The following is a 15,401-nucleotide window of genomic DNA, read 5'->3' on the forward strand; positions in this document are numbered from 1 at the left end:
TATTTTTCCAATGTGCAGAATTGTAATGGCATTTTTTCAACTCGTGAAAGTTGTAGTCGCATATATCCAATCAACCCATTATGAAAATACTTTTTGTATTATCTAAGTTTGAATTTTACTATATTTTTAAAATATTAATATATTTTGTATGTAGCTAGCATTACTGAGGTGTAGAATACTCACGCTTAGTTTAGTGTTATACATATATTGGATTCAAAACAAACACAATCCAAACATCTTGCCTTGTTTGGATGGATACGATTGGAGTGCTGAGCGAGGAACTAGCTTGTACTTTTGATCGGATGGATGGCCTCGGGTGCTTGAGCAGAGAGCTGCCATGGAGCCGTTCGCCCTGTAGTGCTGGACCAGCTTCGCTATTGTGGTGCTCCTGTACCGCGCCTCACCATCGGCCACAATTGGCCATAGCACTCTCGTGGATGTGGCCGCGCCCTGCCGCCGGAAGAAGCAGGCCACGGAGACACGAGGCTTGACGCTCTTGGCCACCACGCGGTGGGATCGGAGTAGGCGGTGGTGCCCATCGTTAGGTGTGGCTCTAGGCAGGACGGGATGTAGTGGCCGGAGAGCCCCTCCACGCACGCGGCATCCTCCTCCAGGTGCCCACTGCGGAGGCCCAACCCCTCCGATAGTAGCTTGAGCAGGCTGCGGCCTAGCTTTGCACCAGCCTCATGTACTCCGACGCGATGGTGTTGCATGAGGGCGGGATCTCCTCAGGCGGCAACGGTTCCGGCGCCGTCGCCATGAACAAGGTGTTGTGCCAGTTGGCCACCGGCGATTGGAAAAGTTGCTGTGATACCTCATGCGCCGGCAAGAGTCCCGGCTGTAGTAGGGCGCCTTGGTCTCCGCTGGCTCCTCCTGAAAGCCCCGCAACGCTATGAGCATCTCTGACATGATCGCCTTGGGGATACCGTCGTTCACCACCTGGAAGAAGCCCACTGTCTCCGCGGCCGCCTTCAACGTGGTGACCAGCTCAGCTTACTCAGATGGTGTAAGGGGCAGCAGGATGACACATCAATATTTAGTACTCCCTCTATAAACTAATATAAGACCTTTTAGATAGTTTACAGAGGGAGTACTGAAGTGTGGATTATGACCTCTAAATATCCACTACTTATCCTGTGCACCCTAATTTTGTCCGACCATGCTGCCATTTTTTTCAAGTAAACACAGAATTTATAGAAGGATGGCACACCAGAACGCAACTTCAAAGATCGTGAGACTGCTATATTCATATTTTTTAAACTGAGACTGCTATTTTTTTTAAACTAAGACTGTTATATTGAGGCAGAAACGGAATAGAAAGCACATTCAAAGATCGTGACATCTGAACAACACATGATACAACACTATTTTGTCTTTTTTATTTAAATTTGACATCACTATTTTGTGAGCCAGACAATTTACAGTGTTGAGTACATAAAAAATACAGAATTATTATTTCATCGCCCCTCTATCTCGGTAAAAGTAGAACAATTGACTGTAGGCTGAATATTTCTTATTTGATTCAGTTCAGTACTTCGTCGAGTAAAGTAGGCAGGGCGATTGGGAGTTGTAAGTGTGGTGCTTCCATTCTCTAGGACAAAGACAACGGATGACATGCATGGCCTGTTATCTGGGTTCTCCTGGACACATAGGAGTGCTACATGGACGCAAAGCAAAACTTCGTCTGGTGAAGTATCTATAATGGATGCGTCTGGCAGTTCGTTGGTCTTCTCTTCCTTCCACATATTCCATGACTAAAATAACCAAAAATGTTATCAATATTCATTTAGTCACTCAAAGAAAAAAATGCTTCAAAATTTTGATCCAACTTTAGTAAACAAACTTGAGAGAAGTTTCGTGTGCACTCACATAGACTGTGAGGCTGGGGTATCCCATCATTTGACTAATGGAGTTTCTCCTTATACCAGTTACAACCTCCAACAGTAACACACCGAAGCTATAGACATCGGACTTGGTAGAGAAGACGCCTTCCATTGCATACTCAGGAGCCATATAGCCACTGCTTGATCATTTAAATTATCTGAATTATCTAATGGGAGTTGAAATTATAAAACCATTAATATGAGTTTTTATCAATGGATACTCACTATGTGCCAACTATGCGTTGGGTATTTGCATTTTGCTGGTTGTCACCAAAAATTCTCGCCATACCAAAATCCGATATCTTGGGTTTCATATCCACATCCAACAAGATATTTCCAACTTTGAGGTCCCTATGAATTATGGTGAACCGCGAGTCTTCGTGAAGATATAGAAGCCCCCTAGCAACCCCTTTGATGATATTAAACCGTGTCGCCCAATCCAATGACAATTTTCTTGAGTCATCTAAAAAAGAGACGAATGTAAATATTTTTTTAGCTATTTTAGGAAATCATGCTTTATTATTAGAATGTGTACCGAAAAGGCTAGAATCTAAGCTCTTGTTAGGTAGATACTCATATATCAAGAGCTTTTCATTTCCCTCATCACAACATCCAAGAAGTCGAACCAAGTTTCTGTGTTGCAGTTTTTCAATTAGAATTACTTCATTCCTGAATTCTTTTGTTCCTTGTTGAGAATCTGTACTTAGCCTCTTGACTGCGACTTGCTGACCACCTAACAATCCCCTAGAGAAAGATATATTTGAGATTTACATATGAGCAAAGACTTGTTCTAATTTAGAAGTAATAAGAGGAATTGTGTATTGAACAAATTACCTTGTAAACTTTTCCAAAGCCTCCTTGTCCGATCATGCATGCTTCAGAGAAATTGTGTGTTGCGAGGGCAATTTCTTCTAGTCTTACAGATGGAAATTCTTGATCATGAGGAGGATTTTCTTCCCCAAGTTCATGAGACGTACTCATGAAAAACAAACTTATAATCTTGTGCTTTCTCCATTTTTTATTCTTTCCTGCTCCCGCACGGTAATGTCATGTTCCCTCTAATAAGCATACTATAGGCATTAGAAAGAAAAAGTTATATTTGATCCCTTAAATTAAAGGTGCTCATTTCCATTCCTTTAGGAACTTGCATAGCAAGAGGAAATAACCGACAAGGCAAGTTGCCACCACGTCAAAATTCCCACACAAGACAATATGTCTATCGATCAGTTTACATAGAAAACACAGACCGCATGTTTGACACACACGTGCGCACGCGCGCACATACATGCTTTCCTTGAGTCCATGGCATGGTGACTTGACATTGCTTTTTATTTCCAAACCCGACAAAGCATGAAATCACTATGATCCACGTGTAGAGATTTTAGCTCGTGGACTACATCTTAGTTGCTAGTAGATTTCCCATTATCGTTACAATCGATGGTACGATGGCTAATCCGCACACAAAACTGAAATTCTTTTGCATATTCAAGGGGCTTAGAGGGTATATTGTGGTAGTACATGACCAATTCCAAGTTGATATAGTGAAACTGACATTCTCATAAGGTTGTCAAATACAGCTTTTTTGCAAGGAGATTTAAGTAAGCATACCTTGGCATTTTAACCATGCAAAAGAGATGCATATGAATATGAGAACATCACTTCCTAAAACTGACAGCACAATCTTGACTGCGTTAATCTTTCTCCTTTTATCTGCACCATACATAAATATAGGATAAGTAATAGGGCTATGACTCATAGAACTAGAAGTATGTTAGAACTGATAAAATCAACAGTAAAAATGACAAACTAGAGTAAAAGGCGTGCAACTTTGAAATTTGTTACCACCTGTTGCAACTCGGAGATAGATTGTCTCGCCACCTACGCCTACTTTTCCTGTGTCAACCAACTCACCGGTCCATACCATGCACGTCATGTCTCCTCTGAACCTGCGGCTACTCACATTGCGGTACACGTACCCCAGACAGGAGCAGTTGCGATTGCACTTCACTGCACACTCCTCAAACGTACTCATGCCCCCTCCGATGAGCTCAAGCTTGTCTGGTAACTTCATCCCCGGCAACGCCAAGAAGCTACCGCCACACCCGTGTAGCTGCTCCTTCCGTAGGCACCCCGCCATGAACCGGCCCCCAGTCCACTCCTCCTTGTTTGCTGGCTCAAACCCGTCTAGGCATTTGCACGTTGGGACTGGTGTTGCTGTCTCGTCGCAGTAACCATACGGGCCACAGTAACCGTAGCGGTTGCATTCAGTGGAAGGCATCTTCCAGAGGATAGCCCATGCCGACGAGCTGCTGCTCCAGCTCTCGAGGTGATACTCACCAAAGTACGTCAGCACCAGCCTTGTGAGCGGGGCACCGTCAGCGAGGCTATATGTGAAGTAGATCTCACCGCCATTGTCGACGAAGGCTATGTACACGATAAGATCACTGACGTTCATGGTTGCCGCTAGCTGTTGTTGGTCTACACTCATTACTTGGAATCCGGTCCATGGGATGCTTCGGGACACCAAGTTCTCTCCATCCCACAGGAATACTTGGAAGGCTGTGTCTGGGTCGAAACCATAGGAGAAGCGCCCCGGCGAAGGGTTGCCAGGGCCCTTCCACGACACCAGACGCTCGACAATGTTGGGCGTGTTGGATTTGATTCGGAGCTTCATCCCAGGGAGGAACGAGTCTGTTTGATGGTCAAAGCTCTGCCACAGCGTGGTGCCGTTTGACAACCGGATAACAAGGTTCCCGGTGTTCAGAAGCACCGCCGTTGGGGTAGACGAGTCCACAGTAGTTGTCACGTTAGGCGTCATCCAAAGGACACGGCCGCCACTATTACCTTCAGAGATGATAAGATTTGAGCTGTTGGTGAGGGAGAGCATTGGTGGAGAGGAAGTGTTGTTGTTGGCTGGGGTTTCACGGTTAGCAACCCACACAACTATGAACTCAGGGATGTCGTTGTACCATATGCCAAGGTAAACCGTGGATGGAGTGGAGTTGGAGGGGTTGAAGAAGCCCAAGGCGAACGTGCCGCCATCGGAGACGATGATGTTGCCGGGAGACAGCGGCTTGCCAGGGACAAGCCGGTCATCTGAAGCACTAAACGGCAGAAACAAAACGATCAGAGCTACAGTGGACCAGAGGAGAGCCTTTGAATCCATCGATCGGTCAGGCAAAAATCTTTGTTACTAAGCCCTAACTAGCTATAGGCTATATATATATGCTGTCAAATGCGAGAAAGCAGTTGCATTGAAACTTGGTCTACAAGTAGAAACTGTTTCCACGAGGGAAGCACCCACGAATGTTCAATCACGGAAGCGGATAATTGAATAATGCAAAATTTTGAAATTCTAGAAGTGTTGGCGTCGTGAGTCAAGAGTCAGTTGGAGTTAACATTTCAGTTGTCCATGTCAGAGTTGGGATGCCACCATCACTGCAAGAACGTCACCTCCCACCGAAAAAAAAATCTAGATTAGTGAGACATGGGTGAGCATCAAACCTAGATTTCGATCCACTTATGCATCATTTGTTATCCAAGCGTTCCTTTCACAGAAAGCCTTTTCTTGTACGGAATCAGTCTGATCCTTGAGCTATTGAGTTTTGACCATTAGAGGTTTTACTACCCTATATTTTACCTGCTTATTTTGATCTCAGCCAACAACTACAGTTGATTTCTGCTCTAGGCACGACAATTTCTCGTTCAGACATGTGCTTGCTGTGTGAACTTGCAGAGGAATGCATGCTCTTCGGTCTTCACATCGATCAACGTGCTTATGGAAACTCAAAACGTTGAATGTCACACGCTAGTTTTGTCTGACTCATTCTGTCCTCAAGCTTTTTCTTCAAGTGAACAAAAATTTCCATTCTGAGAGCGAGAATGAAGATTCAATTCATTGGAATGTAATGATGGTTTTGTGATGTTTTATTTTTACTTTTTGAAAAGGGAATAAACCTGGCCTCTACATATTGCGATGCACACAACCATTTTATTAACATAATAAGTCAAAGTCACTGAGTAACAAAATTCTTGGTTCCAATGTTTATAGTTGTTATTATATGGCCTACAGATCTAGATGTAATTATTATTATTATTATTAGTGTTTACTATATTATTATAATTAATGATGAATAGATAAAAAAAATCATAAATGAAACTTTGTTTTGCAAAGTGACGTGGCTAGCAGCCTATCACTGCCTCCCACGAAAGAGAATAAAGCCATCGGAATATAACGACTTCTAACCAACTGATGCATGCCGTTTTGTTTCTCCAAGAGCACGATGATCTCACAAGTTACAACTATTAGGCAGTTATTAAAGGCATCTTTAACACTGGCCCGCAAATTTACTACAGAATCTGTCCGCGGATCGGCGGACTAGTCCACGGACATGAATGCGGGAGGCGGCTGTCGGTGTCAAAACCGGCTCGGGTAGGGGGTCCCGAACTTTGCGTCTAGACCGGATGGTAACAGGAGGCAAGGGACACGAAGTTTTACCCAGGTTCGGGCCCTCTCGATGGAGGTAAAACCGTACGTCCTGCTTGATTAATATTGATGATATGTGTAGTACAAGAGTAGATATACCACGAGATCGAAGAGGCTAAACCCTAGAAGCTAGCCTATGGTATGATTGTTGTTGTGTATGTTGTCCTACGGACTAAAACCCTCCGGTTTATATAGACACCAGATAGGGTTAGGGTTACATAGAGTCGGTTACAATGGTAGGAGATCTCACTAGTAGAAAACAGGGCTTTGGTCCAGACCGGGTCAGCCCATTAGTCCCGGTTCAGTCCAGAACCGGGACCAATGGGGGCATTGGTCCCGGTTCGTGAGCCCAGGGGGCCGGCCGGGCCACGTGGGCCATTGGTCCCGGTTCATCTGGACCTTTTGGTCCCGATTGGTGGGATGAACCGGGACCAATGGGCCTCGCTCCTGGCCCACAACCACTGGTCCCGGTTCGTGCCTCAAACCGGGACTAAAGATTAGACCTTTAGTCCCGGTTAGAGGCACGAACCGGGACTAATGGGGTTGAGACCTTTAGTCCCGGTTCGTGCCACGAACCGGTACTAAAGGTCCCATTTTCAAACACTACCCCCCTGGATCGCCTTTTCAGTTTTAAAAAAAATAAAAGAAAATGATGGAAATGTCAAAAAATAAAAGAAAGTAAGTTTCTCATGTGATATGTGGTCTAGTTGTCGGGAAAATTTGCAAATGTGAATTTTGACTTTATTTGCAAAATCTCTCTGAAATTTGTAAAAATGGGCAAAACTTTTGCATACTAACTCGGATGAAAAAGTTTTTTATATGAAAAATCATCTACTCGAAAAGTTCCATTCGAATTTATATGAAAAAGTTTTTGAGCTGTTGGTGAGGGAGAGCATTTGTAGAAATCTTACCATCTTTCCTAAATATATGTGACCGTAGTTCAGTACGAACACTATTGGTCGCACGTTTTGAGTACTAACATTTCTAAGTGCAGGAAAGAAATTTGTCTTGACAGCATCAAGATCCTCAAGCCATGAAACATAATGACTTGTCTCCTCACAGTTTAGTTCAGCCCCGGGACAGTGGACAGTCCTGTCTACCAAGCGCCGGACATTTTTGCTTGATTGGAAGTAAGCTTTCAATATAAATTGAGATCTATTAATTATTCAACTGGTTCAAATAATCTCATATCGAAGACATAAATATGGTTAAGAAACTCATATAATGGTAGAACTTGAGGCGTCTGCACCCAGATGTCTCTATTACCTTCAATATCATCTTCCGGACGAATATCAAAGGTGATAACCATATCAGACTCAAATGCATAAGCCTTGCATAGTGCTTGCCAAGTTTTGCTTTCAAAATAGGTGTATGTGTCTGCATTGTATAATTTGACGTTGAAGGTATAACCATGCTCGGTCTTCAAGTAAATTCTTTTTACCTCCATAGTTTCGTTAGGACTGAAACCTATCTTATCCAAGACAAAAATTCTTGCATGGCAGGGGATACGCTAGTAGAATAGTGAAAAATTAAAATTAAAAGTTGAAGCAAATGAAGCATAAGTCATGCTTAATTACGAAAAAAGACTTCTCATTGTGACTTACTATATCCACTTCGAAGTTCTCATCCAGCTTGATGCTGAAGCGTCTACCATCAACTAGAAAATTTCTGCCGCACAGGCCAGGCTGGTCTTCACAGTATTTGCACATAATGAAATTGTGTTCGTCGTCAGACGACATTCCTATGTTCATAGGTGAAACATTAAACACTTATTAGTTCTATTAGTTCAACTAATTCTGTTAATTCATCTAGTTTAACTAATTAATTAAACTAATTCAACTAAGCACTTATGAAAAATATACCTAATTAATTGAACTAATTCAACTAACTAGTTCAACTAATTAATTCAACTAATTCAACTAAACTAGTTCTATTAATTTTCTTACTAAAAATAAGGTAGCTAGTTCTATATAATGAAATGTTAATTAGATAATGAAATCTCATATAACTAAATTAAATATATATCTAACATATAATTTATATCTAATTCATCTAACATTTGACATTAATATCTAACATATGTTCATATATAGGTGAAACATTAAACAATTACTAGTTCTATTAATTCAACTAAATAAACTAGTTCAATTAATTCAACTAAGCATTTAATAAAAATAAACTAGTTCTACTAATTTCTTACTAAAACAAAGTAGGTAGTTCTATATAGTAATATTTTGATTAGATCATCAAATCTCATATACCTAAATTTTCTTACTAAAAATAAACTTGTTCTATTAATTTTCATACTAAAAATAAACTAGTTATATTAATTCAACTAGTTCAAATCTCATATATATACCTAATTAATATCTAGCTATACTAATTCAACTAGTTCAACTTGTTCTAATTCATGTAAAATATATTTGACATTAATATTTAACATCTTTTCCATATAATTCAGCTAACATTAAAATTCTAACATTATTATCTACGTAATTTATCTAATATTAATCTAAACAACAGAAAATAGAAAATAAGTAAAAACAATGTGTGTGTGTGTATGTGTGTGTCTACGAGCGGTGGGCAGCAACGTACGGGCGGCGGCGGGCGACGACGGGGACGGGCGGCAGGCGAGAGGCGGCGGCGACGGGCGCGGCGGGGGCGACGGCGGTGACGGCGACGACGGGTGGCGGGGGCGACGGCGGTGACGGCGACGACGGGTGGCGGGGGCGACGGCGGTGACGACGATGATGGGTGGCGGGGCGACGGCGGTGACGACGACGAAGGGCGGCGGGGGCGGCGCACGATGGGCGACGGGCGCAGCGAAGAAGTTGGATCGAGAAGAAGTGGTGGTCGATGAAACTGATTTTTTCGTAAGTGCCATATATATAGGAGGGGTCTTTAGTACCGGTTGGAGCCACCAACCGGTACTAAAGGCCAATTTTCGCCAGGCCAAGGGGCGGGAAACGGCCCCTTTAGTACCGGTTCGTGCCATGAACCGGTACTAAAGGCCCATCATTAGTACCGGTTGGAGCCACCAACCGGTACTAATGGTTGTGCGCTGCCACCGGCGGTGCACAATGTTTAGTCCCACCTCGCCGAGCAAAGGGCAGCCGCATTGGTTTATAAACCCAGCCGCGGCTGCTCCTTCGAGCTTCTCTATATAGCAAGCTTCTGGGCCTAACTAGGGCACGCTGCCCTGTGAGTCTGATGGCCCTTCTGGGCCTGCATTATTATTAGTGTTACTATATTATTATAATTAATGATGAATAGATAAAAAATCATAAATGAAACTTTGTTTTGCAATGTGACGTGGCTAGTAGCCTATCACTGCATCCCACGAAAGAGAATAAAGCCATCGGAATATAACGACTTCTAACCAACTGATGCATGCCGTTTTGTTTCTCCAAGAGCACGATGTTCTCACAAGTTACAGCTATTAGGCAGTTATTAAAGGCATCTTTAACACTGGTCCGCAAATTTACTACAGAATCTGTCCGCGGATCGGCGGACTAGTCCACGGACATGAATGCGGGAGGCGGCTGTCGGTGTCAAAACCGGCGGATCTCGGGTAGGGGGTCCCGAACTGTGCGTCTTGGCCGGATGGTAACAGGAGGCAAGGGACACGAAGTTTTACCCAGGTTCGGGCCCTCTCGATGGAGGTAAAACCGTACGTCCTGCTTGATCAATATTGATGATATGTGTAGTACAAGAGTAGATATACCACGAGATCGGAGAGGCTAAACCCTAGAAGCTAGCCTATGGTATGATTGTTGTTGTGTATGTTGTCCTACGGACTAAAACCCTCCGGTTTATATAGACACTGGATAGGGTTAGGGTTACATAGAGTCGGTTACAATGGTAGGAGATCTCACTAGTAGAAAACAGGGCTTTGGTCTAGACCGGGTCAGCCCATTAGTCCCGGTTCAGTCCAGAACCGGGACCAATGGGGGCATTGGTCCCGGTTTGTGAGCTCAGGGTGCCGGCCGGGCCACGTGGGCCATTGGTCCCGGTTCATCTGGACCTTTTGGTCCCGGTTGGTCTGATGAACCGGGACCAATGGGCCTCGCTCCTGGCCCACAACCATTGGTCCCGGTTCGTGCCTCAAACCGGGACTAAAGATTAGACCTTTAGTCCCGGTTAGAGGCACGAACCGGGACTAATGGGGTTGAGACCTTTAGTCCCGGTTCGTGCCACGAACCGGTACTAAAGGTCCCATTTTCAAACACTACCCCCCCTGGATCGCCTTTTCAGTTTTAAAAAAAATAAAAGAAAATGATGGAAATGTCAAAAAATAAAAGAAAGTAAGTTTCCCATGTGATATGTGGTCTAGTTGTCGGGAAAATTTGCAAATGTGAATTTTGACTTTATTTGCAAAATCTCTCTGAAATTTGTAAAAATGGGCATAACTTTTGCATACTAACTCGGATGAAAAAGTTTTTTATATGAAAAATCATCTACTCGAAAAGTTACATTCGAATTTATATGAAAAAGTTTTTGAGATATTGGTGAGGGAGAGCATTTGTATAAATCTTATCATCTTTCCTAAATATATGTGACCGTAGTTCAGTACGAACACTATTGGTCGCACGTTTTGAGTACTAACACTTCTAAGTGCAGGAAAGAAATTTGTCTTGACAGCATCAAGATCCTCAAGCCATGAAACATAATGACTTGTCTCCTCGCAGTTTAGTTCAGCCCCGGGACAGTGGACGGTACTGTCTACCAAGCGCCGGACATGTTTGCTTGATTGGAAGTAAGCTTTCAATATAAATTGAGATCTATTAATTATTCAACTGGTTCAAATAATCTCATATCGAAGACATAAATATGGTTGAGAGACTCACATAATGGTAGAACTGGAAGCGTCTGCACCCAGATGTCCCTATTACCTTCAATATCATCTTCCGGACGAATATCAAAGGTGATAACCATATCAGACTCAAATGCATAAGCCTTGCATAGTGCTTGCCAAGTTTTGCTTTCAAAATAGGTGTATGTGTCTGCATTGTATAATTTGACGTTGAAGGTATAACCATGCTCGGTCTTCAAATAAATTCTTTTTACCTCCATAGTTTCATTAGGACTGAAACCTATCTTATCCAAGACAAAAATTCTTGCAATGCAGGGGATACGCTAGTAAAATAGTGAAAAATTAAAACTAAAAGTTGAAGCAAATGAAGCATAAGTCATGCTTAATTACGAAAAAAGACTTGTCGTTGTGACTTACTGTATCCACTTCGAAGTTCTCATCCAGCTTGATGCTGAAGCGTCTACCATCAACTAGAAAATTTCTGCCACACAGGCCGCGCTGGTCTTCGCAGTATTCGCACATAATGAAATCGTGTTCGTCGTCAGACGACATTCATATGTTCATAGGTGAAACATTAAACACTTATTAGTTCTATTAATTCAAGTAATTCTGTTAATTCATCTAGTTCAACTAATTAATTGAACTAATTTAACTAAGCACTTACAAAAAATATACCTAATTAATTGAACTAATTCAACTAACTAGTTCAACTAATTAATTCAACTAATTCAACTAAACTAGTTCTATTAATTTTCTTACTAAAAATAAGGTAGCTAGTTCTATATAATAAAATGTTAATTAGATAATGAAATCTCATATAACTAAATTAAATATATATCTAACATATAATTTATATCTAATTCATCTAACATTTGACATTAATATCTAACATATGTTCATATATAGGTGAAACATTAAACACTTACTAGTTCTATTAATTCAACTAAATAAACAAGTTCTATTAATTCAACTAAGCATTTACTAAAAATAAACTAGTTCTATTAATTTCTGACTAAAATAAAGTAGGTAGTTCTATATAGTAATATTTTGATTAGATCATCAAATCTCATATACCTAAATTTTCTTACTAAAAATAAACTTGTTCTATTAATTTTCATACTAAAAATAAACTAGTTATATTAATTCAACTAGTTCAAATCTCATATATATTCCTAATTAATATCTAGCTATACTAATTCAACTAGTTCAACTTGTTCTAATTCATGTAAAATATATTTGACATTAATATTTAACATCTTTTCCATATAATTCAGCTAACATTAAAATTCTAACATTATTATCTACGTAATTTATCTAATATTAATCTAAACAACAGAAAATAGAAAATAAGTAAAAACAATGTGTGTGTGTGTATGTGTGTGTGTGTCTACGAGCGGGGGGCGGCGGCGTACGGGCGACGGCAGGCGACGACGGGGACGGGCGGCAGGCGAGAGGCGGGGGCGACGGCGGTGAAGAAGACGACGGGTGGCGGGGGCGACGACGGGCGGCGGGGGCGGCGCGCGATGGGCGACGGGCGCAGCGAAAAAGTTGGATCGAGAAGAAGTGGTGGTCGATCAAACTGATTTTTTCGTAAGTGCCATATATATAGGAGGGGTCTTTAGTACCGGTTGGAGCCACCAACCGGTACTAAAGGCCAATTTTCGCCAGGCCAAGGGGCTGGAAACGGCCCCTTTAGTACCGGTTCGTGCCACGAACCGGTACTAAAGGCCCATCATTAGTACCGGTTGGAGCCACCAACCGGTACTAATGGTTGTGCGCTGCCACCAGCGGTACACAATGTTTGGTCCCACCTCGCCGAGCAAAGGGCATCCACACTGGTTTATAAACCCAGCTGCGGCTGCTTCTTCGAGCTTCTCTATATAGCAGGCTTCTGGACCTAACTAGGGCGCGCTGCCCTGTGAGTCTGATAGCCCTTGTGGGCCTGCATTATTATTAGTGTTTACTATATTATTATAATTCATGATGAATAGATAAAAAAAATCATAAATGAAACTTTGTTTTGCAAAGTGACGTGGCTAGCAGCCTATCACTGCCTCCCACGAAAGAGAATAAAGCCATCGGAATATAACGACTTCTAACCAACTGATGCATGCCGTTTTGTTTCTCCAAGGGCACGATGATCTCACAAGTTTCTCCAAAAACAATGTGTGTGTGTGTGTGTGTGTGTCTGTGTGTGTCTACGAGCGGGGGGCGGCGGCGTACGTGCGGCGGCGGGCGACGACGGGGACGGGCTGCAGGCGAGAGGCGGCGGCGACGGGGGCGACGGCGACGACGGGTGGCGGGGGCGATGGCGGCGGCGACGACGACGGGTGGCGGGGACGGCGGCGGGGGCGGCGACGACGGGCGGCGGGGGCGGCGCGCGATGGGCGACGGGCGCAGCGAAGAAGTTGGATCGAGAAGAAGTGGTGGTCGATGAAACTGATTTTTTCGTAAGTGCCATATATATAGGAGGGATCTTTAGTACCGGTTGGAGCCACCAACCGGTACTAAAGGCCAATTTTCGCCAGGCCAAGGGGCGGGAAACGACCCCTTTAGTATCGGTTCGTGCCACGAACCGGTACTAAAGGCCCATCATTAGTACCGGTTGGAGCCACCAACCGATACTAATGGTTGTGCGCTGCCACCGGCGATGCACAATGTTTAGTCCCACCTCGCCGAGCAAAGGGCAGCCGCACTGGTTTATAAGCCCAGCCGCGGCTGCTCCTTCGAGCTTCTCTATATAGCAGGCTTCTGGGCCTAACTAGGGCGCGCTGCCGTGTGAGTCTGATGGCACTTCTGGGCCTGCATTATTATTAGTGTTTACTATATTATTATAATTAATGATGAATAGATAAAAATCATAAATGAAACATTGTTTTGCAAAGTGACGTGGCTAGCAGCCTATCACTGCCTCCCACGAAAGAGAATAAAGCCATCGGAATATAACGACTTCTAACCAACTGATGCATGCCGTTTTGTTTCTCCAAGAGCACGATGATCTCACAAGTTACAATTATTAGGCAGTTATTAAAGGCATCTTTAACACTGGCCCGCAAATTTACTACAGAATCTGTTCGCGGATCGGCGGACTAGTCCACAGACATGAATGCGGGAGGCGGCTGTCGGTGTCAAAACCAGCGGATCTCGGGTAGGGGGTCCTGAACTATGCGTCTAGGCCGGATGGTAACAGGAGGCAAGGGACACGAAGTTTTACCAAGGTTCGGGCCCTCTCAATGGAGGTAAAACCGTACGTCCTGCTTGATTAATATTGATGATATGTGTAGTACAAGAGTAGATATACCACGAGATCGGAGAGGCTAAACCCTAGAAGCTAGCCTATGGTATGATTGTTGTTGTGTATGTTGTCCTACGGACTAAAACCCTCCGGTTTATATAGACACCGGATAGGGTTAGGCTTACATAGAGTCGGTTACAATGGTAGGAGATCTCACTAGTAGAAAATAGGGCTTTGGTCCAGGCCGGGTCAGCCCATTAGTCCCGGTTCAGTCCAGAACCGAGACCAATGGGGGCATTGGTCCCGGTTCGTGAGCCCAGGGGGCCGGCCGGGCCATGTGGTCCATTGGTCCCGGTTCATCTAGACCTTTTGGTCCCGGTTGGTGGGATGAACCGAGACCAATGGGCCTCGCTCCTGGTCCACAACCATTGGTCCCGGTTCGTGCCTCAAACCGGGACTAAAGATTAGACCTTCAGTCCCGGTTTGACGCACGAACCGGGACTAATGGGGTTGAGACCTTTAGTCCCGGTTCGTGCCACGAACCGGTACTAAAGGTCCCATTTTCAAACTCTACCCCCCCTGTGGATCGCCATTTTAGTTTTAAAAAAAATAAAATAAAATGATGGAAATGTCAAAAAAATAATAAAAGAAAAGTTTCCCATGTGATATGTGGTCTAGTTGTTGCGAAAATTTGCAAATGTGAATTTTGACTTTATTTGCAAAATCTCTCTGAAATTTTTAAAAATGGGCATAACTTTTGCATACTAACTCAGATGAAAAAGTTTTTATATGAAAAATCATCTACTCAAAAAGTTACATTCGAATTTATATGAAAAGTTTTTGAGCTGTTGGTGAGGGAGAGCATTTGTAGAAATCTTACCATATTTCCTAAATATATGTGACCGTAGTTCAGTACGAACACTATTGGTCGCACGTTTTGAGTACTAACATTTCTAAGTGCAGGAAAGAAATTTGTCTTGACAG

The 15,401-nt window shown here is 43.2% G+C and overlaps 1 protein-coding gene across 1 annotated transcript; it reads right to left on the bottom strand.

Annotated features, from left to right (window-relative positions):
* Positions 1-1,457: 1,457 nt before the first annotated feature.
* LOC123107664 (receptor-like serine/threonine-protein kinase SD1-8) lies at positions 1,458-5,049 on the bottom strand. The gene is made up of 7 exons (XM_044529614.1): positions 3,729-5,049; positions 3,492-3,593; positions 2,719-2,911; positions 2,419-2,627; positions 2,109-2,346; positions 1,870-2,020; positions 1,458-1,754 (listed from the first exon to the last, which is right to left on the bottom strand). The coding sequence occupies exons 1-7, from the start codon at positions 5,047-5,049 to the stop codon at positions 1,458-1,460; spliced, it is 2,511 nt and encodes an 836-aa protein (XP_044385549.1).
* Between the last annotated feature and the right edge of the window lie 10,352 nt (positions 5,050-15,401).

The sequence above is a fragment of the Triticum aestivum genome, chromosome 5A (assembly GCF_018294505.1).
Source record: "Triticum aestivum cultivar Chinese Spring chromosome 5A, IWGSC CS RefSeq v2.1, whole genome shotgun sequence".
NCBI classification, from domain to species: domain Eukaryota; kingdom Viridiplantae; phylum Streptophyta; class Magnoliopsida; order Poales; family Poaceae; genus Triticum; species Triticum aestivum.